Source organism: Salvelinus alpinus, chromosome 2 (genome assembly GCF_045679555.1).
Source record: "Salvelinus alpinus chromosome 2, SLU_Salpinus.1, whole genome shotgun sequence".
NCBI lineage: Eukaryota > Metazoa > Chordata > Actinopteri > Salmoniformes > Salmonidae > Salvelinus > Salvelinus alpinus.
This window is the reverse complement of record NC_092087.1, coordinates 97,558,468-97,586,336: the sequence shown is the minus strand read 5'-3', so window position 1 is coordinate 97,586,336 and position 27,869 is coordinate 97,558,468. Positions and strand designations below refer to the sequence as shown.

The window sequence follows — 27,869 nt, the reverse complement described above, 5'->3', positions numbered from 1 at the left end:
CTTCATCAGATGACAGTCCTCTAACATCATATTACACTATACATATATGGTTTGTTCGAAAATGTGCATATTTAGAGCTGATATCAGTGGTTATACATTGTGCTAACGTAGAATATTTTCCCAGATTGTCCGGGTGTGTTTACGACACTCACCTATTCTGACCAAATAACAATTCATAATCTTTACTAAAAAAGACATGTTGTATTGGAAATGATAGATACACTAGTTCTTAATGCAATCGCCGTGTTAGAATTCTAAAAATATCTTCATTACAACATAAGGCTTACGTTATGGCGAGAGAGTGGCCAAAACCTGGGCGCAAAACTAATAGTACACAGTTCGACAGATATATGAAATAGCATCATAAAATGGGTCCTACTTTTGATGAGCTTCCATCAGAATGTTGTACAAGGGGTCCTTTGTCCAGAACAGTCGTTGTTTGGATTTAGAACGTCCTTTTTCCCTCTTGAATTAGCAAGCACACTGGCCAAGTGGCGCGAAGCTCTCCTTCCTGAACAAAGTCACACAACGCAACACGCCTAACGTCCCGAATAAATTTCAATAATCTAATAAAACTATATTGAAAAAACATACTTTATGATGATATGGTCACATTTATCAAATAAAATCAAAGCCGGAGATAGTAGTCGCCTATAACGACAGCTTTTCAGAAGGCAATTCCAGGTCCATCCTCGCGCCTTCCAGAAAACAGGAAATGGGTGACTTGTCATGCCAAGAGGATTTATTCCACCTCAGACCAAGATAAACACTCCATTTCTTCTCTCACTTCCTCTTGACATCTAGTGGAAGGTGTATGACGTGCATGTATACTAATACATATCATGCCCATTTATAGGCAGGCCCTAGAACAGAGCATCGATTTCAGACTTTCCACTTCCTGGTCAGGAAGTGTGCTGCCAAATGAGTTCTGTTTTACTCACAGACATAATTCAAACGGTTTTAGAAACTAGAGAGTGTTTTCTATCCAATAGTAATAATAATATGCATATTGTACGAGCAAGAATTGAGTACGAGGCCGTTTGAAATGGGCACATTTTATCCATCTACTCAATACTGCCCCTGCAGCCCAAACAGGTTAACATTTAGTTGGCTTGAGAGATGCGGAGGGTTAACCTTTAGTTGGCTCTCCCTATTTCTTCCCTGTTTTCGTTTTGCTCCACTTTTTGGTTTGCTTCCTTTTTATGTTTGGTGTGGGTTTTATTTTGTTTACCTTAAGTTTGGTGTGGGGTTTTATTTTGTTAACCTTAAGTTTGGTGTGGGGTTTTATTTTGTTTACCTTAAGTTTGGTGTGGGGTTTTATTTTGTTTACCTTAAGTTTGGTGTGGGGTTTTATTTTGTTTACCTTAAGTTTGGTGTGGGGTTTTATTTTGTTTACCTTAAGTTTGGTGTGGGTTTATATTTTGTTTACCTTAAGTTTGGTGTGGGGTTTTATTTTGTTTACCTTAAGTTTGGTGTGGGGTTTTATTTTGTTTACCTTAAGTTTGGTGTGGGGTTTTATTTTGTTTACCTTAAGTTTGGTGTGGGGTTTTATTTTGTTTACCTTAAGTTTGGTGTGGGGTTTTATTTTGTTTACCTTAAGTTTGGTGTGGGGTTTTATTTTGTTTACCTTAAGTTTGGTGTGGGGTTTATATTTTGTTTACCTTAAGTTTGGTGTGGGGTTTTATTTTGTTTACCTTAAGTTTGGTGTGGGTTTTATTTTGTTAACCTTAAGTTTGGTGTGGGTTTATATTTTGTTTACCTTAAGTTTGGTGTGGGTTTTATTTTGTTTACCTTAAGTTTGGTGTGGGGTTTTATTTTGTTTACCTTAAGTTTGGTGTGGGGTTTTATTTTGTTTACCTTAAGTTTGGTGTGGGGTTTTATTTTGTTTACCTTAAGTTTGGTGTGGGGTTTTATTTTGTTTACCTTAAGTTTGGTGTGGGTTTATATTTTGTTTACCTTAAGTTTGGTGTGGGGTTTTATTTTGTTTATCTTAAGTTTGGTGTGGGGTTTTATTTTGTTTACCTTAAGTTTGGTGTAGGGTTTAATTTTGTTTACCTTAAGTTTGGTGTGGGTTTATATTTTGTTTACCTTAAGTTTGGTGTGGGGTTTTATTTTGTTAACCTTAAGTTTGGTGTGGGGTTTTATTTTGTTTACCTTAAGTTTGGTGTGGGGTTTTATTTTGTTTACCTTAAGTTTGGTGTGGGGTTTTATTTTGTTTACCTTAAGTTTGGTGTGGGGTTTTATTTTGTTTACCTTAAGTTTGGTGTGGGTTTATATTTTGTTTACCTTAAGTTTGGTGTGGGGTTTTATTTTGTTTACCTTAAGTTTGGTGTGGGGTTTTATTTTGTTTACCTTAAGTTTGGTGTGGGGTTTTATTTTGTTTACCTTAAGTTTGGTGTGGGGTTTTATTTTGTTTACCTTAAGTTTGGTGTGGGGTTTTATTTTGTTTACCTTAAGTTTGGTGTGGGGTTTTATTTTGTTTACCTTAAGTTTGGTGTGGGGTTTATATTTTGTTTACCTTAAATTTGGTGTGGGGTTTTATTTTGTTTACCTTAAGTTTGGTGTGGGTTTTATTTTGTTAACCTTAAGTTTGGTGTGGGTTTATATTTTGTTTACCTTAAGTTTGGTGTGGGTTTTATTTTGTTAACCTTAAGTTTGGTGTGGGTTTATATTTTGTTTACCTTAAGTTTGGTGTGGGTTTTATTTTGTTTACCTTAAGTTTGGTGTGGGGTTTTATTTTGTTTACCTTAAGTTTGGTGTGGGGTTTTATTTTGTTTACCTTAAGTTTGGTGTGGGGTTTTATTTTGTTTACCTTAAGTTTGGTGTGGGGTTTTATTTTGTTTACCTTAAGTTTGGTGTGGGTTTATATTTTGTTTACCTTAAGTTTGGTGTGGGGTTTTATTTTGTTTACCTTAAGTTTGGTGTGGGGTTTTATTTTGTTTACCTTAAGTTTGGTGTGGGGTTTTATTTTGTTTACCTTAAGTTTGGTGTGGGGTTTTATTTTGTTTACCTTAAGTTTGGTGTGGGGTTTTATTTTGTTTACCTTAAGTTTGGTGTGGGGTTTTATTTTGTTTACCTTAAGTTTGGTGTGGGGTTTTATTTTGTTTACCTTAAGTTTGGTGTGGGTTTATATTTTGTTTACCTTAAGTTTGGTGTGGGGTTTTATTTTGTTTACCTTAAGTTTGGTGTGGGGTTTTATTTTGTTTACCTTAAGTTTGGTGTGGGGTTTTATTTTGTTTACCTTAAGTTTGGTGTGGGGTTTTATTTTGTTTACCTTAAGTTTGGTGTGGGGTTTTATTTTGTTTACCTTAAGTTTGGTGTGGGGTTTTATTTTGTTTACCTTAAGTTTGGTGTGGGGTTTATATTTTGTTTACCTTAAATTTGGTGTGGGGTTTTATTTTGTTTACCTTAAGTTTGGTGTGGGTTTTATTTTGTTAACCTTAAGTTTGGTGTGGGTTTATATTTTGTTTACCTTAAGTTTGGTGTGGGTTTTATTTTGTTTACCTTAAGTTTGGTGTGGGGTTTTATTTTGTTTACCTTAAGTTTGGTGTGGGGTTTTATTTTGTTTACCTTAAGTTTGGTGTGGGGTTTTATTTTGTTTACCTTAAGTTTGGTGTGGGGTTTTATTTTGTTTACCTTAAGTTTGGTGTGGGTTTATATTTTGTTTACCTTAAGTTTGGTGTGGGGTTTTATTTTGTTTACCTTAAGTTTGGTGTGGGTTTATATTTTGTTTACCTTAAGTTTGGTGTGGGGTTTTATTTTGTTTACCTTAAGTTTGGTGTGGGGTTTTATTTTGTTTACCTTAAGTTTGGTGTGGGGTTTTATTTTGTTTACCTTAAGTTTGGTGTGGGGTTTTATTTTGTTTACCTTAAGTTTGGTGTGGGGTTTTATTTTGTTTACCTTAAGTTTGGTGTGGGGTTTTATTTTGTTTACCTTAAGTTTGGTGTGGGGTTTATATTTTGTTTACCTTAAATTTGGTGTGGGGTTTTATTTTGTTTACCTTAAGTTTGGTGTGGGTTTTATTTTGTTAACCTTAAGTTTGGTGTGGGTTTATATTTTGTTTACCTTAAGTTTGGTGTGGGTTTTATTTTGTTTACCTTAAGTTTGGTGTGGGGTTTTATTTTGTTTACCTTAAGTTTGGTGTGGGGTTTTATTTTGTTTACCTTAAGTTTGGTGTGGGGTTTTATTTTGTTTACCTTAAGTTTGGTGTGGGGTTTTATTTTGTTTACCTTAAGTTTGGTGTGGGTTTATATTTTGTTTACCTTAAGTTTGGTGTGGGGTTTTATTTTGTTTACCTTAAGTTTGGTGTGGGGTTTTATTTTGTTTACCTTAAGTTTGGTGTAGGGTTTTATTTTGTTTACCTTAAGTTTGGTGTGGGTATATATTTTGTTTACCTTAAGTTTGGTGTGGGGTTTTATTTTGTTTACCTTAAGTTTGGTGTGGGGTTTTATTTTGTTTACCTTAAGTTTGGTGTGGGGTTTTATTTTGTTTACCTTAAGTTTGGTGTGGGGTTTTATTTTGTTTACCTTAAGTTTGGTGTGGGGTTTATATTTTGTTTACCTTAAGTTTGGTGTGGGGTTTTATTTTGTTTACCTTAAGTTTGGTGTGGGTTTTATTTTGTTAACCTTAAGTTTGGTGTGGGTTTATATTTTGTTTACCTTAAGTTTGGTGTGGGTTTATATTTTGTTTACCTTAAGTTTGGTGTGGGGTTTTATTTTGTTTACCTTAAGTTTGGTGTGGGGTTTTATTTTGTTTACCTTAAGTTTGGTGTGGGGTTTTATTTTGTTTACCTTAAGTTTGGTGTGGGTTTTATTTTGTTAACCTTAAGTTTGGTGTGGGGTTTTATTTTGTTTACCTTAAGTTTGGTGTGGGGTTTTATTTTGTTTACCTTAAGTTTGGTGTGGGGTTTTATTTTGTTTACCTTAAGTTTGGTGTGGGGTTTTATTTTGTTTACCTTAAGTTTGGTGTGGGTTTTATTTTGTTAACCTTAAGTTTGGTGTGGGGTTTTATTTTGTTTACCTTAAGTTTGGTGTGGGGTTTATATTTTGTTTACCTTAAGTTTGGTGTGGGTTTTATTTTGTTTACCTTAAGTTTGGTGTGGGTTTATATTTTGTTTACCTTAAGTTTGGTGTGGGTTTTATTTTGTTTACCTTAAGTTTGGTGTGGGGTTTTATTTTGTTTACCTTAAGTTTGGTGTGGGTTTATATTTTGTTTACCTTAAGTTTGGTGTGGGTTTTATTTTGTTTACCTTAAGTTTGGTGTGGGTTTATATTTTGTTTACCTTAAGTTTGGTGTGGGGTTTTATTTTGTTTACCTTAAGTTTGGTGTGGGTTTATATTTTGTTTACCTTAAGTTTGGTGTGGGGTTTTATTTTGTTTACCTTAAGTTTGGTGTGGGTTTATATTTTGTTTACCTTAAGTTTGGTGTGGGTTTTATTTTGTTTACCTTAAGTTTGGTGTGGGTATATATTTTGTTTACCTTAAGTTTGGTGTGGGGTTTTATTTTGTTTACCTTAAGTTTGGTGTGGGTTTATATTTTGTTTACCTTTATTTGGGTGTGGGGTTTTTATTTTGTTTACCTTAAGTTTGGTGTGGGGTTTTATTTTGTTTACCTTAAGTTTGGTGTGGGGTTTTATTTTGTTTACCTTAAGTTTGGTGTGGGGTTTTATTTTGTTTACCTTAAGTTTGGTGTGGGGTTTTATTTTGTTTACCTTAAGTTTGGTGTGGGGTTTTATTTTGTTTACCTTAAGTTTGGTGTGGGTTTATATTTTGTTTACCTTAAGTTTGGTGTGGGGTTTTATTTTGTTTACCTTAAGTTTGGTGTAGGGTTTTATTTTGTTTACCTTAAGTTTGGTGTGGGTTTATATTTTGTTTACCTTAAGTTTGGTGTGGGGTTTTATTTTGTTTACCTTAAGTTTGGTGTGGGGTTTTATTTTGTTTACCTTAAGTTTGGTGTGGGGTTTTATTTTGTTTACCTTAAGTTTGGTGTGGGGTTTTATTTTGTTTACCTTAAGTTTGGTGTGGGGTTTATATTTTGTTTACCTTAAGTTTGGTGTGGGGTTTTATTTTGTTTACCTTAAGTTTGGTGTGGGTTTTATTTTGTTAACCTTAAGTTTGGTGTGGGTTTATATTTTGTTTACCTTAAGTTTGGTGTGGGTTTTATTTTGTTTACCTTAAGTTTGGTGTGGGTTTATATTTTGTTTACCTTAAGTTTGGTGTGGGTTTTATTTTGTTTACCTTAAGTTTGGTGTGGGGTTTTATTTTGTTTACCTTAAGTTTGGTGTGGGTTTATATTTTGTTTACCTTAAGTTTGGTGTGGGTTTTATTTTGTTTACCTTAAGTTTGGTGTGGGTTTATATTTTGTTTACCTTAAGTTTGGTGTGGGGTTTTATTTTGTTTACCTTAAGTTTGGTGTGGGTTTATATTTTGTTTACCTTAAGTTTGGTGTGGGGTTTTATTTTGTTTACCTTAAGTTTGGTGTGGGTTTATATTTTGTTTACCTTAAGTTTGGTGTGGGTTTTATTTTGTTTACCTTAAGTTTGGTGTGGGGTTTTATTTTGTTTACCTTAAGTTTGGTGTGGGTATATATTTTGTTTACCTTAAGTTTGGTGTGGGGTTTTATTTTGTTTACCTTAAGTTTGGTGTGGGTTTATATTTTGTTTACCTTTATTTGGGTGTGGGGTTTTTATTTTGTTTACCTTAAGTTTGGTGTGGGGTTTTATTTTGTTTACCTTAAGTTTGGTGTGGGGTTTTATTTTGTTTACCTTAAGTTTGGTGTGGGTTTATATTTTGTTTACCTTTATTTGGGTGTGGGGTTTTTATTTTGTTTACCTTAAGTTTGGTGTGGGGTTTTATTTTGTTTACCTTAAGTTTGGTGTGGGGTTTTATTTTGTTTACCTTAAGTTTGGTGTGGGTTTATATTTTGTTTACCTTAAGTTTGGTGTGGGTTTTTATTTTGTTTACCTTAAGTTTGGTGTGGGTTTATATTTTGTTTACCTTAAGTTTGGTGTGGGTTTTATTTTGTTTACCTTAAGTTTGGTGTGGGGTTTTATTTTGTTTACCTTAAGTTTGGTGTGGGTATATATTTTGTTTACCTTAAGTTTGGTGTGGGGTTTTATTTTGTTTACCTTAAGTTTGGTGTGGGTTTATATTTTGTTTACCTTTATTTGGGTGTGGGGTTTTTATTTTGTTTACCTTAAGTTTGGTGTGGGGTTTTATTTTGTTTACCTTAAGTTTGGTGTGGGGTTTTATTTTGTTTACCTTAAGTTTGGTGTGGGTTTATATTTTGTTTACCTTTATTTGGGTGTGGGGTTTTTATTTTGTTTACCTTAAGTTTGGTGTGGGGTTTTATTTTGTTTACCTTAAGTTTGGTGTGGGGTTTTATTTTGTTTACCTTAAGTTTGGTGTGGGTTTATATTTTGTTTACCTTAAGTTTGGTGTGGGTTTTTATTTTGTTTACCTTAAGTTTGGTGTGGGTTTATATTTTGTTTACCTTTATTTGGGTGTGGGGTTTTTATTTTGTTTACCTTAAGTTTGGTGTGGGGTTTTTATTTTGTTTACCTTAAGTTTGGTGTGGGTTTATATTTTGTTTACCTTTATTTGGGTGTGGGGTTTTTATTTTGTTTACCTTAAGTTTGGTGTGGGGTTTTATTTTGTTTACCTTAAGTTTGGTGTGGGGTTTTATTTTGTTTACCTTAAGTTTGGTGTGGGTTTATATTTTGTTTACCTTAAGTTTGGTGTGGGTTTTTATTTTGTTTACCTTAAGTTTGGTGTGGGTTTATATTTTGTTTACCTTAAGTTTGGTGTGGGTTTATATTTTGTTTACCTTAAGTTTGGTGTTGGTTTTTATTTTGTTTACCTTCTCTGTGGTTTTGTTCCGATTTTCGGAAACTCAATGCCATTACTGAGTCGGACTCATACCCTTTGCCCAGGGTCGATGATTGTGTTGGTGCTGCTAAGTACGCTAGCAAGTTCAATATGCAGAAGGGATATTTGCAGGTCTCTCCGAACGTGCCAAAAATTTCCTGCATTTGTCACTCCTGATGACTTTTCCTACCTTCTACCTTGTCCTCGGGGACATCCTTCATCTCCTTTTCGGTTTGCTGGAACCCTTTTTGTCTCTGCACCGGTGCTAGCTGCTCCGGATTTCCATCGTCCATTTGCTTTGTACACTGATGCCAGCGATGTAGGAGCAAGGGCTGCTTTGTCATTACAGGGTATTGATGAGAATTGTTTTATTTAATCAATTTTGGAAAGAGGCTGTAACGTAACAAATTGTGGAAAAAGTCAAGGGGTCTGATTACTTTCCGAATGCACTGTATATAGCGCTTTCATTTCAAGTCACAAAGTGCTTCACATCATGGAGTTTAAACAGCCTCTTTCTCCTTCTCTCTCCCCACACCTCTCACTTTCTCTCATCCCTTCTGTCTCTGCCATTTTCTTCCCCACTCCTCTCATACTCGCTCTCCTCCTTTTTCTCTCTCTCTCTCTACTCCCTCACCTCCCTCCCTTTAGTTCAGTAATGCCCTTATCAGCCCCTCCCCTCTTCTCCCTTCCTCTTCTCCTTCTCCTTTCTCAACTGGACTCCGCCCTCACCTGTCGTACTGCCAGCCAATCCCTGTGTGACTCCGCCCCATTTGTCCCCGGTCACAACCTGGCAGGGGAGGGGTTTGACGTGGTGACCCTGAAACGTAAAGGGGCCTACCTGATAGACCTGAAGACCTACCTGTCCCCCAGTAAAACCTGTACACTGTGTAGTAACCCCCTACAGGGGAACGAGCTGCAGAAAATTCCCCTGTCTGTTGTAGACTGGAGGCCCTACAGCCACTGTACTGAGGATATCTCCAGCCACTCTCATGCCTCTGTCAGGTGAGTAGGATGGTTTCTGACTGTTTACTTGATGGAAATTGGACAGTAAACATCTTTCCTCCGCTCTCCTCTCCTCACCTATCCTCTCCTCTTCTCTCCTCCAGTAACCTGGCACAGTCCACTACCAACGAGATCTCTACAAAATGGAAGGGGGGTTTGAGTAATGAGGCGAAGGTGTCTGTAAGCGTACCTGTGGGACCGGTGAGTGTGAGTGTGGAGAAGGATGTGGGCGCTAGCATAGAGATGGGAGGGTCCCAGTCTGATGTAGCCATCTTTGCCACAACCAAGACCAAAGAGGACCGCCACTCTTTCTTCTCACAGAATCTCCTCTGCCGTCACTACAGGTAAAAATAACAATAATGATTTGTTCAACTTTTATAGCGCTTCCCTTACAGATGCAACATTTCACATGTGATCTTATGTGATCACGTGACACAAAAAAACGAAACAAAATGTGAAAACAACATGATTTCATGTGATTTTTTTTTTTACAACATGGGGATGCAAAATGTAAAAATGACAACATTTGAGCTACACAAAAACCTCCAGGGGACCATTCAACAGCATCCCAAGGACGTCTTAAAAACGTCCTCGGGGACATCCCTGGAACAAACCAGGAACTAGGCAGTACCTCCAGGGGAACATGACAAAATGTTCTGAGAACATCCCAAAAAAACGTCCTTGCGTCCCTGGAAAAAAACGGATAATTTACTGTGCTGAGAATATAAGATATATTTCCAGAATGGTAGTGGCCAGACCGAAGCCACTCCTCAGTAAAAGGCACATGACAGCCCGTTTGGAGTTTGACAAAAGGAACCTAAGTTTTCTCAGACCATGAGAAACAAGATTCTCTGGTCTAATGAAATCAAGATTGAACTCTTTAGCCTGAATGACTGGTGTCACGTCTGGAGGAAACGTGGCACCATCCCTATGGTGAAGCATGGTGGTGGCAGCATCATGCTGTGGGGATGTTTTTCAGTGGCAGGGACTTGGAGACTAGTCAGGATCGAGGGAAAGATGAACGGAGCAAAGTACAGAGCAATCCTTGATGAAAACCTAATCTAGAGCGCCCAGGACCTCAGACTGGGGTGAAGGTTCACCTTCCAACAGGACTACGACCCTAAGCACACAGCCAAGGAGTGGCTTCAGGAAAAGTCTCTAAATGCCCTTGAGTGGCCCAGCCAGAGCCCAGACTTGAACCCGATCAAACATCTCTGGCAAGACCTGAATATAGCTGTGCATCGACGCTCCCCATTCAACCTGACAGAGCTTGAGAAGATCTGCAGAGAAGAATGGGAGAAACTCCCCAAATACAGGTGTGCCAAGCTTGTCGCTCTGGATAAGAGCGTCTGCTAAATGACTTAAATGTAATGTAAAATGTAGTGTCATACCCAAGAAGACTCGAGGCTGTAATCGCTGCCAAAGGTGATCCAACAAAGTACTGAGTAAAGGGTCTGAATATATATGTAACTGTGATATTTCAGTTTTTTTTGTATACATTTGCCAACATGTCTAAAAAACAGTTTTTGCTTTGTCATTATGGGCTATTGTGTTTAAAACAATTTTATCAATTTTAGAATAAGGTTGTAATGGAAATGGAAAAAATCAAGGGGTCTGAATATTTTCATTTTTTTTGTAAGTTGAAAACATTATGTTAAAAGATCTGTTTGTGTTTCATAGTGACTAACAGGGCATCTCGTGAAAATGTGAATCCACATGTGAAAGGTTATGTGTAAAACTCCACATCTGAAGTGTTCCAAAAACACACGGTTTCACATGATTTCACATGTGAAATTGTATCTGAAAATAAAAGTTGCGCAAAATGTGGAATTTTCCCATGTGAAATCATGTGAATTTTCCATAAGGTTCTTCATTTCATAAAGGCTTTGTTCACACAGTCACCTCAGTTCCGATGTCTGGGCATATCAGATACATATATCTGATCTTTTCCCCAATGTGTGAACTGCAACAACAACAAAAAACACAATGAATCTGATCTTTGGGGTTCCGATTTGTTACACATTCAAGTTTAAGTGGTTTTTCTGTATGTGACCTGCTGTTACCGCGACACCCACCAAAATGTTGAAATGACCATTGCTTCTGTGTGCTATAGGCTGAGAAAGGGTCAACCAATTGTAGATCAAGGTCGTCTCTGTGTCGTATTTTAATTCACATCTGATATGCTAATTCCTGTGTTCCAGTTATCGCACGCCAAACACTCCAACTCTCAGTGATGAGTTCCGGAAGGACATTGATCGTCTGGGCTCATACTCTAAGACTTCCAAGGCCCAGTACCGCCGGCTCATAGACACCTATGGGACTCACTACATCCGCCAAGTTGACCTGGGAGGCCGGCTGACGATGACCACAGCAATACACACCTGTCAGGCCTCACATAGTGGCCTCTCTACAAACCAGGTGACTGACTTAGTCTCAATGCCTGCTGTAATAGAGGACATTTTCCATTAAAGGAAGCTACAGGAATTCAAACAGCAATCTGTAACCATTACGTACCACCAGATCCTTATACTGTTAGAGCAGGGCTCTTGAACCCTGTTCCTGGAGAGATACCCTCCTGTACGTTTACATCTATCTAATCCAGGTTTCTCCAACCCTGTTTTTTTGAGAACTATCCTCCTGTAGGTTTTCGCTCCAACCCCAGTTGTAACTAACCTGATTCAACTCATCAACCAGCTAATTATTAGAATAAGGTGTACTAGATTATAGCGAAAACCTACAGCACAAAACATTTTGTAACTATTTCTAGAAGTTCAGTTACATTCAGAAAATTCCATTGATTAATATTGCCCACGTCGCAAATGCATCACAGTCTTTTATGGAAGAAACCTTAAAGACAACTCTGAATATATGGCTCTGTATTCCTTCTCTCAGGTGGAATCCTGCTTGTCCAGGGGCTTCCAGGTAAACGTTGGGATGTCAGTTTCCTCTAGCGACGAAAGGTGCTCCAAAGTTCTGGACAACCGTGACTCAAAGACCTCCTACAGCTCTAGCTTCCTCAGCCACCACACCAAGGTGGTGGGAGGCACTGGTTGGCCGGGGGAGCTGTCACTCAACCGTAACGACTCAGTGGGGTTCCGTAGTTGGATGAGAACCTTGAAGAACTTCCCGGACGTAATCTACTATTCTCTAACGCCTCTGCACCTGCTCATACCCAACACGGCTGTCCAGCAGGGAGTGAAGGTAGCCTTTGGTTGTTGATATATTTCCCTCAAATTCATTACTGGACCTTGAAGCCAGTTCCACAGGTTTTTCTTTCTTGCCCTCCAATCAGGGACTGATTTAGACCTGGCACACCAGGTGGGTGAAATAATAAGGTTTGGACATACACATTTTTCTAGGTGGCAAAGGTCTGGCTTGATATTGTCATTTCTCTGTGTAGTAACAAACCCCCAGCCATGCAACCCCAAACTGCTCACATCTGTTGTTGGCGGAGAGAACATTTTGCAGTTTTAAAGCAGATTTCCTTCCATTCTACACATCTTGCCATGTCTTATGTGTGTTCAAGTGATACCTGTGACGGGGCCCCCTGGGATGAGAACCTTGAAGAACTTCCCGGACGTAATCTACTATTCTCTAACGCCTCTGCACCTGCTCATACCCAACACGGCTGTCCAGCAGGGAGTGAAGGTAGCCTTTGGTTGTTGATATATTTGGGGGTTGAGGCATAAATACGCAATGAATAACAATAACGTTGCTATATACAGGGGGTGACAGTACAGAGTCAATGTGCAGGGGTATGAGGTAACTGAAGTAGATGTGCACAGATAGGTAGGGGTAACTAGGCAACATGATTGACAACAGATAATAAACACAGCGTATGTGTGATAATTAATCAAATGGCCTATTTACATTACCCCCCATAGACTATTTACACTGACCCCCCCATAGACTATTTACATTAACCCCCCCCCCACCCACGTGGACTATTTACATTGACCCCCCCCCCGTTGACTATTTACATTGATCCCCCCATGGACTATTTACATTGACACCCCCATGGACTATTTACATTGACCCCCCATGGACTATTTACATTGACCCCCCCATGGCCTATTTACATTGACCCCCCCATGGACTATTTACATTGACCCCCATGGACTATTTACATTGACCTCCCCCCATGGACTATTTACATTGACCTCCCATGGCCTATTTACATTGATCCCCCATGGACTATTTACATTGACCCCCCATGGACTATTTGCATTGACCCCCCATGGACTATTTACATTGACCCCCCATGGACTATTTACATTGATCCCCCCATGGACTATTTACATTGACCCCCCATGGACTATTTACATTGACCCCCCCATGGACTATTTACATTGACCCCCCATGGACTATTTACATTGACCCCCCATGGACTATTTACATTGACCCCCCATGGACTATTTACATTGACCCCCCCAATGGACTATTTACATTAACCCCCCCCCCGTTGACTATTTACATTGACCTCCCCCCATGGACTATTTACATTAACCCCCCATGGACTATTTACATTGACCCCCCCAATGGACTATTTACATTAACCCCCCATGGACTATTTACATTGACCCCCCCAATGGACTATTTACATTAACCCCCCCCGTTGACTATTTACATTGACCTCCCCCCATGGACTATTTACATTAACCCCCCATGGACTATTTACATTGACCCCCCCAATGGACTATTTACATTAACCCCCCCAATGGACTATTTACATTAACCCCCCCCCCCGTTGACTATTAACATTGATCCCCCCATGGACTATTTACATTGACCCCCCCAATGGACTATTTACATTAACCCCCCCCATTTGACTATTAACATTGATCCCCCCATGGACTATTTACATTGATCCCCCATGGCCTATTTACATTGACCCCCCCATGGCCTGCTACCTGCTGTCTATTATCTATGCATAGTCACTTTACCCATACCTACATGAACAAAGTACCTTGACAACCTGTTCCCCCGCACATTGACTCGATACCAGCACGTTTGTCTTGCTGACCTTGAGAGGTTGTTGTCCTGGTTCCACAATGCCAGGTCACTGACCTCCTCCCTATAGGCTGTGTGGTAAACCGCAGGGTGTTGGGTTGAGGGTGCAGAGATTAACGGAGAGACAGGGAGGTTTTAGTCCACAAACACAACTTTACTAGGCCACAAATAAACATAACAAAGAAAATCACGTAGGTTTGGCTCGGTCCGTCTTCTCAACTTCGGCTCTGTGTCGGTCTCTCCCGGTTCTCTCTCCCGGTTCTCTCTCCCGGTTCTCTCTCGCGGTGTGCCACAGTGCTCCTTTTATGTGGCCTCCACGGCTGGTTGGCACTTTCCCCTAATTACCTCCGATATCCGTGTCGGGGTGCCCAGCTTGTGTACTCCCAGCAGAGGGAGCCGACGTCGCAACACGTACCTCCCCTCTATTACCCCCCCCCCACCCCCGGGTTAGACCTCCTGGGATACCACCCCCCCCCCCCCCCACCCTTAGCCCTGACTGGGAGGGAGGCACGCTCAGGGCTAGGATTGCATCCCTCCTGGGGAGGGCGTCCCCATTGCCGTACTGGGCCCCCGACCTGTGGATGACGGAGAACGAGAATCATTCTAAGGACAGGAACCAGCGGGTGACACGGTCATTCGTGTCCTTACCTCTTGCCATCAACATGGGGGCATGGTCAGTGATCAGGGTGAACTTCCTACTGAGGAGGTAATACTTGAGGGTGTCCAGTGCCCACTTCACGGCAAGGCACTCCTTCTCGACAATCGAGTACAACTTCTCTCTCAGGAGGAGCTTTCTGCTGACATACATTATTGGGTGCTCCTCGCCTTCCTGCTCTTGGGACAAAACGGCCCCTACCCCTGTGTCAGACGTGTCTGTCTGGACCAGGAGGTTTATTGAGAAGTCCGGGGTGACGAGTACCGGGTGCAAACATAGGGCATCCTTCAGGGCCTGGAATGCCGCCTCTGTGTCGTCCGTTCATCGCACCATCTGGGGTAGTCGTGCCTTAGTTATGTACAAATCGACTGTAGTAGCCTGCTAACCCCAGGAATGACTACACCTGCCCCTTGGTTCAGGGGACCGGCCATTCCCTAATGGCAGCGATTTTCTTTTTTCTTGGGGCTTCACATTTCCCCTCCCGATCTGATAGCCCAGGTACTCCACTTCGGTGTAGCCGCAAGATGCGGTCCATGAGTCGCTGAAAGGTCGCTGGGGCCCCGTGGAGCCTGAAAGGAAGAACCTGGTAGTGGTATAGCCCCACCGGGGTGTAGAAGGCCGTCTTCTTCAGGTCCAACGCGCTGACGTATCTCACCATACCCAAGCGGTCGAACAGTTCATCCACCAGTGGCATGGGGTAGGCGTCGAACTTACTGACCTCTTTCAGGCCCCGGAAGTCATTGCAGAAGCGGACGGCTACGTCCAGTTTCGGTTCCAGCACTAGAGGGCTAGACCACCCACTGTGGGACTCCTCCAGTACCCCCATCTCTAGCATTGTCGTCACTTCCTGCTGGACCGCCACCCTCTGGGCTTCTGGTATCAGGTATGGCCGTTTACGCACTTTTTCTCCCAGACGTGGTGTTCTTCGGCTTACAAGCATTTTTCCTCCAAACATAATGATGGTCAATATAGCCAAACAGTTCTATTTTTGTTTCATCAGACCAGAGGACATTTCTCCAAAAAGCACGATCTTTGTCCCAATGTGCAGTTGCAAACCGTAGACTGGCTTTTTTATGTTGGTTTTGGAGCAGTGGCTTCTTCCTTGCTGAGCGGCCTTTCAGATTATGTCGATATAGATCTCGTTTTACTGTGGATATAGATACTTTGTACCTGTTTCCTCCAGCATCTTCACAAGGTCCTTTGCTGTTGTTCTGGGATTGATTTGCACTTTTCACACCAAAACTTGTTAATCTCTAGGAGACCGAACTCATCTCCTTTCTTAGAGGTATGACGGCTGCGTTGTCCCATGGTGTTTATACTTGCGTACTATTGTTTGTATAGATGAACGTGGTACCTTCAGGCATTTGGAAACTGCTCCCAAGGATGAACCAGACATGTGGAGGTCTACAATTTTTTTTCTGAGGTCTTGGCTGATTTCTTTTGATTTTGCCATGATGTCAAGCAAAGAGGCACTGAGTTTGAAGGTAGGCCTTGAAATACATCCACAGTTACACCTCCAATTGACTCAAATTATGTCAATTAGCCTATCAGAAGCTTCTAAAGCCATGACATAATTTTCTGGAATTTTACAAGCTGTTTATAGGCACAGTCATCTTAGTGTATGTAAACTTCTGACCCACTGGAATTGTGATAAAGTAAATTATAAGTGAAATAATCTGTTTGTAAACAATTGTTGGAAAACTGACTTGTGTCATAGACAAAGTAGATGTCCTAACCGACTTGCCAAAACTATAGTTTGTAAACAATACATTTGTGGAGTGGTTGCAAAACGAGTTTTAATGACTCCAACCTAAGTGTATGTAAACTTCCGATTTCAAATGTAGTTGCCCAAGCTACAAGAGAAAATAACTAGGTAAGATATTAAAATAATTTATTTGTCACATGTGCCGAATAGAACAGGTGAAATGCTTACTTACAAGTCCTTAACTTCTTTGGGCTGCAGGGGCAGTATTGAGTAACTTGGATGAAAGGTGCCCATTTCAAACGGCCTCGTACTCAATTCTTGCTCGTACAATATGCATATTATTATTACTATTGGATAGAAAACACTCAAGTTTCTAAAACCGTTTGAATTATATCTGTGAGTAAAACAGAACTCATTTTGCAGCAAACTTCCTGTCAGAAAGTGAAAAATCTCAAATCGAGGCTCTGTTCCAGGCCCTCCCTATCATTTTGCTTGAGATTTATGACTATAACAGGCACTTCATACGCCTTCCACTAGATGTCAATAGGCAGTGAGAGAAGAAATGGAGTGTATAGCTTGATCTGAGGTCGAATAAGAGCTCTTGGCATGACGTGACACCAATTTCCTGTTTTCAGGAAGATGCGAGGAGGAACCTGCGATTGCCTTCTGAAAAGCTGTCGTTATAGACGGCTATTATCTCCGGCTTTGATTTTATTTGATAAATGTGACAATATCATCGTAAAGTATGTTTTTTCAATATAGTTTAATCAGATTATTGAAATTCTTTCGCGAGTTTTGCCGTGTTCCGTTCTCTGAGTTTGTTGACGATGGAGAGCTTCGCGGCACTTGGCAAGTTTTGCTTGCTAAATCGAGAGGGAAAAAGGCCGTTCTAAAACCAAACAACGATTGTTCTGGACAAAGGACCCCTTGTACAAGATTCTGATGGAAGATCATCAAAAGTAGGACCCATTTATGGTGTTATTTCATATATCTGTCGAACATGTGTACTATTAGTTTGTGCCCAGATTTTGGGCACTCTCTCGCCATAACGTAAGCTGGATGTCGTAATGAAGTTATTTTTAGAATTCTAACACGGCGATTGCATTAAGAACTAAGCTATCTTTAATTTGCTGTCCAACATGTATTTTTTAGTAACGTTTATGATTAGTTATTGATTAGATTAGGTGCATCTCCAAGATTTCTCCGGACATTGTTATTGCATTTTGCCTAGTATTCACATTGTATAACCACGATTTGTGCTGTTAAATATGCACATTTTCGAACAAACAATATATGTATTGTGTAATATGATGTTATAGGACTGTCATCTGATGAATTTTGAGAAGGTTAGTGAAAAAATTAATATCTTTTGCTGGTTTATTCGTTATCACTACTGTTGGCTTGAATCAATGTTGTTGTGTTTTTGGCTATTGTGGTAAGCTAATATAATGCTATATTGTGTTTTCGCTGTAAAACACTTAAAGAATCGGAAATATTGGCTGGATTCACAAGATGTTTGTCTTTAATTTGCTGTACACCATGTATTTTTCATAAATGTTTTATGATGAGTATTTAGGTATTTCAATTTGGTCTCTGTAAATGTTCTAGCTGCTTCGGTGCTATTTCCGATTGTAGCTGCAATGTAAAACTATGGGATTAAACACCTCCAGTTTGTCCAGTTTGAGGTGAGTAATCGCTGTTCTGATGTCTAGAAGCTATTTCCGGTCATAAGAGACGGTAGCAGCAACATTATGTACAAAATGAGTTACAAACGATGTGAAAAAACTAACAAAATAGCACAGGTGGTTAGGAGCCAATAAAACGCTAGCTATCCCCTCCGGCGCCATTTTAAGTGAGAGAGCCTTCCTCTGTTTCCTTCCTCAAAGAACAACTCGTCAAAACCGTATCTGTTTTGGCGATGGTCTTCGTTTTGGCGATGAGACCGCTACTGACACAACTGCCGGTTAAAACTGCCGCTGAGAAACTAGGGGAGACTGAAGTACTAATTGGTGAATGCCTAGGAGAGGAGAAACCACTTCCCTTTAGCTGGTTAGCCTAACTTACCTACCTAGTGTCATGACGTGGTCCTTTCTGGGTGTAGATCGTGCCCCGCCCCCAGACATCACATTAGGTGTCATGGACCGCCCTTTTCCACTGTTACGTATAAAACCCACTCTTGATGAAATTCACTTCAGACTAAGCAAACCCCACCGTGAGCTGAGGTTGCAAATGGTTGAATTTCTGAGACCAAAACATGCCTGGTGACGCTGGTGTGTGAAGTGGTTTAAAACTTCTTGTCAGTAGGGGGGCGCCATTTCGACTTTGTAAAAATTTGTTCCCAAATTAAACTGCCTCGTACTCAATTCTTGCTCGTACAATATGCATATTATTATTACTATTGGATAGAAAACACTCTCTAGTTTCTAAAACCGTTTGAATTATATCTGTGAGTAAAACAGAACTCAAGTTGCAGCTAACTTCCTGTCAGGAAGTGAGAAATCTGAAATCGATGCTCTGTTCCAGGGTCAGTTTATTAAATTGCATGTGATCTATGAGTCAACATGCACTGCATACGATTTCCCCTAGATGTCAGTAAGCAGTGAGAATTGGAATTGTGTTGCTAGGCAGATCTGAGGCCATTTAAAGGCTCATGGAACCGGGGGTGCGCTCTTTTCAACGTTCGTCATGGCGCAGAGGAGGACCTCAGGATGGCATTCTGAAAGCTCTCGTTATAGGCCTTAGATATATCCGGCTCTGATTTTATTCGATATAGGTGTTTAAGACATCATAATGTAGTTATTTTAAACCGAGTTATATCAGTTTATATCAGTATATTGCGATTTTTGGATTTTTCTTTGTCCTGCATTATGGTGAGTTGGACACGTCTTCGCCACATGGCTAATGTTTGCTGCTAATTCCTAAGTTGAAGACGGCAATCTACAACCGAGCAACGATGATTCTGGACAAAGGACCACTTGCACAACATTCTGATGGAAGCTCATCAAAAAGTAAGAACTATTTATGATGTTAATTCGTTGTTCTGTTGAAAAATGTAAAACTATTATTCGGCCATTCATTTCGGTGCGGTCTCGCTTTAGCGCACGCTGTATGTCGTAGTAACGTTAATTTTAAAAATCTAACACAGCGGTTGCATTAACCTCTAACGAGCCTCTACCCCGGATCCGGGAGCACCCCCCACCCCCCCCCACACTGATTAGCATAGCTAGCATAGCTTCACAAGTAAATAGTAGCATCTAAATATCATTAAATCACAAGTCCAAGACACCAGATGAAAGATACAGATCTTGTGAATAAAGCCACCATTTCAGATTTTTAAAATGTTTTACAGGGAAGACAAAATATGTAAATCTATTAGCTAAACACGTTAGCAAAATACACCACTTCTAACTCCATCAGTTTCTTACTACTTCAGGTGCTATCACCAATTCGGCTAAACTAAGATATTGATAGCCACTAACAAAGAAAAAACCTCTTCAGATGACAGTCTGATAACATATTTATGGTATAGGATAGGTTTTGTTAGAAAAAAGTGCATATTTCAGGTAGAAATCATAGTTTACAATTGCACCTACCATCACAAGACGACTAGAATTACTATAGAGAGCAACGTGTATGACCAATTTACTCTTAATAAAACATTTCATAAGAATAGACAAAGCATAGCAATGGAAAGACCCAGATCTTGTGATTCCAGACAATATTTCAGATTTTCTAAGCGTTTTACAGCGAAAACACAATAAATCGATAAGTTAGCATACCACATGTGAAAACGTTACCAGAGCATCGATTCCAGCCAAAGAGCGCTATAACGTAATCACCGCCAAAATATATTAATTTTTTCACTAACCTTCTCAGAATTCTTCCGATGACACTCCTGTAACATCATTTTACAACATACATATACAGTTTGTTCGAAAAGGTGCATATTTAGCCATACAAAACCGTGGTTACACAATAAAAATACTAGGAAATCAAGCCTCAATATGTCTGACGTCATCTATCAGAGTGATCTAGTTTAATTGAAAGCTAATCATATACTTGACTAAAAAATACAGGGTTGACAGGAATCGAAAGACAAATTAGTTCTTAATGCAACCGCTGACTTACATTTTTAAAATTATCCTTACTTTTCAATACAGGGTTCGCCAAGTGACGCGATAACAAACAAAATGGCGAAATATGCGTTTAAAATATTTCGACAGAACAACGATTTATCATATTAAATATTGCTTACTTTGAGCTGTTCTTCCATCAGATTCTTGGGCAATGTATCCTTTCTATGTTGTAATCTTCTTTTGGTCGATAGATGTCCTCTGTCCTTCGAAATATCCACTAACGATCGAACGGGACCACAAAACGTGTCCAAAGTTTCAGAGTGCACGACAAATAAATTCCTCAGAATCGCACTAAACGGATATAAATTGCTATAAAACGGTTCAAATTAACTACATTATGATGTTTTTAACAACTATAACGACTGAAAACATGACCGGAGAAATATTGCTGGTTAGACAACGATTTGGAATGAGGCAAGTCCGATGTCCTTCACGCTTCAGGCGCGCGACGAGAAAGGGAGGTACCTATACGTTTTGTTCTTTTATAATGGCTGTGATTGTGCAATCGATTCCATTCAAAACGTGATGACGTACAGACACCCAGAGGAAGACGTAGGCAGTGTCGGTTTCTTCATAGCATTCACTGTCGCCTTAAAAACAGACTCCAGATCAGGGGTAAAAATTTCTGAAATCTGACCCCTGTCATGAAAAGTGCTGTAGATATTGTTCTGTACCACTCAGAGACAAAATTCCAACGCTTATAGAAACTAGAAAGTGTTTTCTATCCAATAATAACAATAATATGCATATTGTACGATCAAGAATTTAGCACGAGGCAGTTTAATTTGGAGACCCAAATATGCTAATGCGGAACAGCACCCCCTATAGTTCCAAGAGGTTAAGAACTAATGTATCTTTCATTTGCTGTCCAACCTGTATTTTTTAGTCAAGTTTATGATTAGTTATTGATTAGATTAGGTGCCTCTCCCAAGATTTCTCCCGACATTTTGTTGGCAGCTTGGCTACTATTCTCATTGTATAAAAACGATTTGTGCCGCTAAATATGCACATTTTCGAACAAACAATATATGTATTGTGTAATATGATGTTATAGGACTGTCATCTGAAGAAGTTTGAGAAGGTTAGTGAAAAAATTTATATCTTTTGCTGGTTTATTTGTTATCGCTACTGTTGGCTTGAATCAATGCTGTTGTGTGGTTGGCTATTGTAGTAAGCTAATATAATGCTAAATTGTGTTTTCGCTGTAAAACACTTAAAGAATCTGAAATATTGGCTGGATTCACAAGATCTTTGTCTTTCATTTGCTGTACGCTGTGTATTTTTCATAAATGTTTTATGATGAGTATTTAGGTAATTCACGTTTGCTCTTTGTAGTTATTCTAGTTGCTTTGGTGAGAGTTGTGATGGTGGCTGCAAAGTAAAACTATGATTTATACCTGAAATATGCACATTTTTCGAACAAAACATATGCTATACAATAAATATGTTATCAGACTGTAATCTGATGAAGTTGTTTATTGGTTAGTGACTATTTATATCTTTATTTGGTCGAATTTGTGATAGCTACCTATGCAGGAAAAAAATGGTGGGAAAAAAAAGTTGTGTCTTTTGCTATGGTGGTTAGCTAATAGAAATACATATTGTGTCTTCCCTGTAAAACATTTTAAAAATCAGAAATGATGGCTGGATTCACAAGATGTGTATCTTTCATTTGGTGTCTTGGACTTGTGATTTCATGAACATTTTATTATATGATATCCCTGTGGCTTTAGGCTAGGCTATGCTAGTCAGCTTTTTTGATGGGGGGGATCCCGGATCCGGGTTTGTGACTCGTCAGAGGTACTACAACTCTACCAAAGGACAGGACTATACCACGTGGAGCATTGGCTTCACGACTGGAAATGGTTAAACTCAGACTATTGATCCCTACAGAATAAAAGCAAATCTTAGAGACAAATTAGCAGTCTGCAGCTAGAAATTTCGTAATTGATCAGATATAAAAATATCTGAAGAATTATATTCAGAAAATTAACTTTTTAATCTGAACATTTTCCGTGTTGCCCCGACTTCCTAGTTAATTAAGTTCACATGACTAGTTTAATCACGTTGTCACGATCGTGTGGAGAGACGGACCAAGGCGCAGCGGGATATGAATACATCTTCTTTTATTAGACCGATGAAGATGAACACGAAACGAAACACTATTACAAACTATACAAAAACAACAAACGACCGTGAAGCTATCAACGTAGTGCACACACACATGCTACAAACGTTCAACATAGACAATTCCCCACAAACAGCTAAAGCCTATGGTTGCCTTAAATATGGCTCCCAATCAGAGACAACAATAACCAGCTGTCTCTAATTGAGACCCAATTCAGGCAACCATAGACTTTCCTAGATACCTACACTCAACATAGACACAGCTAGACTACTATACTAAACATAAACCCAACTACTCTAATAAACCCCCTAAAACTTACAACCACCCTAGACACTACAAAAACCACATACATTCCCCATGTCACACCCTGACCTAACTAAAATAATAAAGAAAACAAAGAATACTAAGGCCAGGGCGTGACACACGTAATAATAATTACACATAGAGAATTGATTTGATAAAATAACAGTCTTCACATTTGATGATTCTAAAGACAGGACACTAGCTAACATGGGCTAGTAGGTTAAGATATGTACATATACATGAGGCACATCAAGACTATTATATTCTATTCATTTCTAATGTTATCGACCAGAGATTCCAAAGAGTTTGAACTTTGGAGAATAAAACACAAAAGTTTGACGTAACCTGTTGAACGTTGTTTGTTATATGATTCTATTACCTCGGGTAGGTTTGTTTTAATTGAAGATTCTTGTTACAGGATGCAGAAATACAACCTAAAATCGGGATCTTAGGGATCTTAGGTTATATGTTATATGTCAATTAATATGTTAACATTTGTTCAAAATACAAAGGAGGCTGTTCAGGATTACCTGAAGGAGAACGCCCTCCTGAAGAGCACCGGGGAACTGTCCTGTGGGGATCGTTACTCTAATCTGGACTCAAACTGCTGCCTCAGGAAGGTCTCGCAGGGAAGACTGGTGGTGACGGTGGTCAGAGCCTGGGAACTTTGGGGAGACTACTATTGGATAGCGGGAGACACTGAAGGGTATGTGATGTTACTGCATAATTTCAGTCCTCTTCAGAGGTGTAGTGGAGGCTAAACACAAGTAAACAGGTTTTCACCCATCTATCGAGCAAAAAGTTTATTGCAGTTTAACCAAAGATAATTTAAATAATGAGGGCCATAACTGCTTTTTCAATAGAAATTCCTGATGCAGGTTATCATTCTTGTTCTGGAGACAGCTCTGCAGACTGGTCACTAGCTGGCACCGCCATAAAGTCATCAAATCTGATTTTAACCCTAACCTTAACCACACTGTGCCTAACCCTAACCTTAACCACACCGCTAAACCTAATGCCTAACCCTAACCTTAACCACACTGCTAAACCTAATGCCTAACCCTAACCTTAACCACACTGCTAAACCTAATGCCTAACCCTAACCTTAACGACACCGCTAAACCTAATACCTAACCCTAACCTTAACCACACCGCTAAACCTAATACCTAACCCTAACCTTAACCACACTGCTAAACCTAATACCTAACCCTAACCCTAACCACACCGCTAAACCTAATGCCTAACCCTAACCCTAACCACACCGCTAAACCTAATACCTAACCCTAACCCTAACCCTAACCCTAACCCTAACCCTAACCTTAAATTAAGAGCAAAAAGCCAATTTTGGTTTTTATAAAAGTTTACAATATAGCCAATTTTGACTTTGCTAGCGGAAATCACTCAGTACGGGCCTCAAGGACATGACTCATGCCAATAATAAACCTGCCTCCCTGATCATGGTTGCAGGCGATGTCATGGCGGCGTTAGCTGCCATAGTTGTTGCGCAGAAATACGTCATCAGGTCTAACTGTCACGTTAGTTTGTCACTTTCACTAGGTTGTAGTAATGACAGTTTCAGCTACATAAAGATGCACTCCAGGATCTTAAGCACAACACATTTGTAACATATAGTACAATTAGATTTGTAACATATCATACAAAATGGATGACGTAGTACACAATTTGATGACATAGTACACAATTTGATGACATAGTGCACAATTTAATGATGTAGTACACAATTTCATGACGTAGTACACAATTTGATGACCTAGTGCACAATTTGACGTAGTACATAATTTTATGACGCAGTACAGAAAAAACGGAGACCACTTTTGGCTCGTGAGCGCCACTTTCAAAACTAATGGCTGAAATTAAACGAAAGATTGAAAGCACATCTTTAAGACATTGTCTCACATCCAGGTTTTCCCGTTAACTGGCTAAACCCCAAACCCTGGTTTACTTCATGAGGTGTTCACGGCACTATTGGCCTGTTGAACATCTGGGTTTGAAAACTCTGTTGTTTTGCTTTCTCAATAGTGTTTTCGGGGCTGATCTGGCTTTTACTAATCTTGATGCTGTCACGACTTCCGCCGGAGTCGGTCCCTCTTCTTGTTCGAGCGGCGTTCGGCGGTCGACGTCACCGGCCATCTAGCCATCACTGATCCACTTTTCATTTTCCATTTGTTTTTTACACACCTGGTTTCAATTACCCCATTACATGTTAATTATTTAACCTTCTGGTTTCCCCCATGTTTGTGTTCATGTTTTTTTTATTGTAAGGCTGTATCTGACGGCTGGTATATTGTTACCGGGTTTTGTTATTACGCCCGTTTATTTCGTGGTACCGGTATTTTTCCAGCACCATAGTATTGTGTTTATACTGGTGTTTATTCTTGTATTAAATACCTTGTCCACGCATCTCAGCTCTCCTGTGCCTGACAAAAGCGTGATCATTTTCTGTTACAAGTCTTTTATTCTCTATAGAGTGCACTAAACTCTTAAAAAAAGGGTTCCAAACGGTTTATTCGGCTGACTGATTTAGCGGCACAAATCGTGGTTATACAATGTGAATACTAGGCAAAATGCAATAACAATGTCCGGAGAAATCTTGGAGAGGCACCTAATCTAATCAAATAACTATTCATAAACGTTACTAAAAAATACATGTTGGACAGCAAATTAAAGATAGCTTAGTTCTTAATGCAATCGCCGTGTTAGAATTCTAAAAATAACTTCATTACGACATCCATCTTACGTTATGGCGAGAGAGCGCCCAAAATCAAAGCGGAAAACACAACGACACATTTTCCACAGAAATAGGAAATAACATCATAAATGGGTCCTACTTTTGCTGATCTTCCATCAGAATGTTGTACAAGTGGTCCTTTGTCCAGAACAATCGTTGTTTGGATTTAGAATGTAATTTTTCCCTCTCGAATGAGCAAGCAAAACTTGCCAAGTGGCGCGAAGCTGTCCATCGTGAACAAACGCAAAGAACGGAACACGCCAAAACTCCCGGAAAAAATTCAATAATCTGATTAAAATATATTGAAAAAACATACTTTACGATGATATTGTCACATTTATCAAATAAAATCAAAGCCGGAGATAGTAGCCGTCTATAACGACAGCTTTTCAGAAGGCAATCCCCGGTTCCTTCTCGCGCCTTCCTGAAAACAGGAAATTGGTGTCACATCATGCCAAGAGCTCTAATTCGACCTCAGATCAAGCTATACACTCCATTTCTTCTCTCAATGCCTATTGACATCTAGTGGAAGGCGTATGAAGTGCATGTATACTAATAGATTTCAAGCAAAAGATTAGGTAGGCCCTGGAACAGAGCCTCGATTTGAGATTTTTCACTTTCTGACAGGAAGTTTGCTGCAAAATGAGTTCTGTTTTACTCACAGATATAAATCAAACGGTTTTAGAAACTTGAGAGTGTTTTCTATCCAATAGTAATAATAATATGCATATTGTACGGGCAAGAATTGAGTACGAGGCCGTTTGAAATGGGCACCTTTCATCCAAGTTACTCAATACTGCCCCTGCAGCCCAAAGAAGTTAAACCAGTATAGACTAGGTCCTCCATGGAATGAGTTTGATCGCCCTCTTGTGGCATGCCATAGTATTTGAATCTTTCCAGTTTGTTTCCAACTTCCTGTTTCTCCACCTGCTACAGGTACGCTGTGGTCACCTACGGTTCCAAGTTCCATAAGACCAATGTGATTCCGTCCAACAATCCTGTCTGGAATGCTACCTTTGACATGGGTCCCTTTGACAAAGACCTGAGTCTAAAGGTGGCGGTCTGGGATGACGATCCTGTGGATGAAGATGACAACCTGTTGGACTGTACCGTCGACCTCGAGCAGGGAACACACGGACGCTGGTGTAACAACAGCGGGGAGGGCTTTTATTTCCTGTACACCCTCACCTGTGACCCTCACCTGACCGGAGACAAGTGTGAAAAATACAAACCTTCCACTCCCACAGTACACAAACCTTCCACCCCCACAGTACACTCTACTCCACTCTACAGTAAGAGTGTGCATCTCTTTTCTACCTTTTCTGTCCAGAGTTCAACACTCCTATACCTATGGTTCTTTTACATCTGCAGAGAGAGGGTAGTTGCTGAGCAATTGACTGGTCCCTTGAATACTAGTGATTTGTCATTGTAACCCATGCAATTCGGCTTCAGAGATGGTCTTTTTTGGAGAAGGTTTAAATACAAATTTGACAAAGGTGAAGTGGGAGGAGCTGTGTTTTATATATTTTCTAAAAGCATTTGACACTGTAAATCACAGAATACTACTCTCTAAACTAGCAAAGTTACAATTCTCCCCCAATGCTTTAAAATGGATGTATTAGTTTATCTTACAGAATACAGTGTTTGAATCAAGCAGAAAGTCTAATTGTCTGGCAACTGCACAATGGGGTCCCACAAGGATCCGTTTTAGGGCCTTTACACTTTAGCTGATATATACAGGACATGCTTCATGTGTCACGGTGTTGATATATAATATGCTGATGATATTGTTATATACACATGCCGCAAGTGAAAAATAAAATCTGCCCAGGGACTACAGATAGACAGTTGTCTCAATCTGGCATATTTACAGAACTGTTCATTGATGTGCATTGTCCCTGTTAAATAAATATATAAATCAAATGACTGTCGTTGTGGTGTTTTACTCTCTGACTGTAGGGTTGTGCTGCAGTAACTCAGTCTGTCCTGTAGATGGCAGCACTGCTACAGCTGCAGTAACTCAGTCTGTCCTGTAGATGGCAGCACTGCTACAGCTGCAGTAACTCAGTCTGTCCTGTAGATGGCAGCACTGCTACAGCTGCAGTAACTCAGTCTGTCCTGTAGATGACAGCACTGCTACAGCTGCAGTAACCCAGTATGTCCTGTAGGTGGCAGCACTGCTACAGCTGCAGTAACTCAGTATGTCCTGTAGATGGCAGCACTGCTACATCTGCAGTAACTCAGTCTGTCCTGTAGATGACAGCATTGCTACAGCTGCAGTAAATCAGTCTGTCCTGTAGATGGCAGCACTGCTA

General features: G+C 39.8%; 1 protein-coding gene across 1 annotated transcript; it reads left to right on the top strand.

Moving 5' to 3' along the window:
• Positions 1 to 8,173: 8,173 nt before the first annotated feature.
• LOC139541913 (perforin-1-like) lies at positions 8,174 to 27,480 on the top strand. Its single transcript, XM_071346799.1, has 7 exons — positions 8,174 to 8,184; positions 8,514 to 8,867; positions 8,972 to 9,211; positions 11,069 to 11,285; positions 11,760 to 12,068; positions 23,317 to 23,510; positions 26,491 to 27,480. Exons 1-7 carry the CDS (start codon positions 8,174 to 8,176, stop codon positions 26,984 to 26,986), a joined length of 1,821 nt encoding a protein of 606 aa, XP_071202900.1. The 3' UTR covers positions 26,987 to 27,480.
• Positions 27,481 to 27,869: the final 389 nt, after the last annotated feature.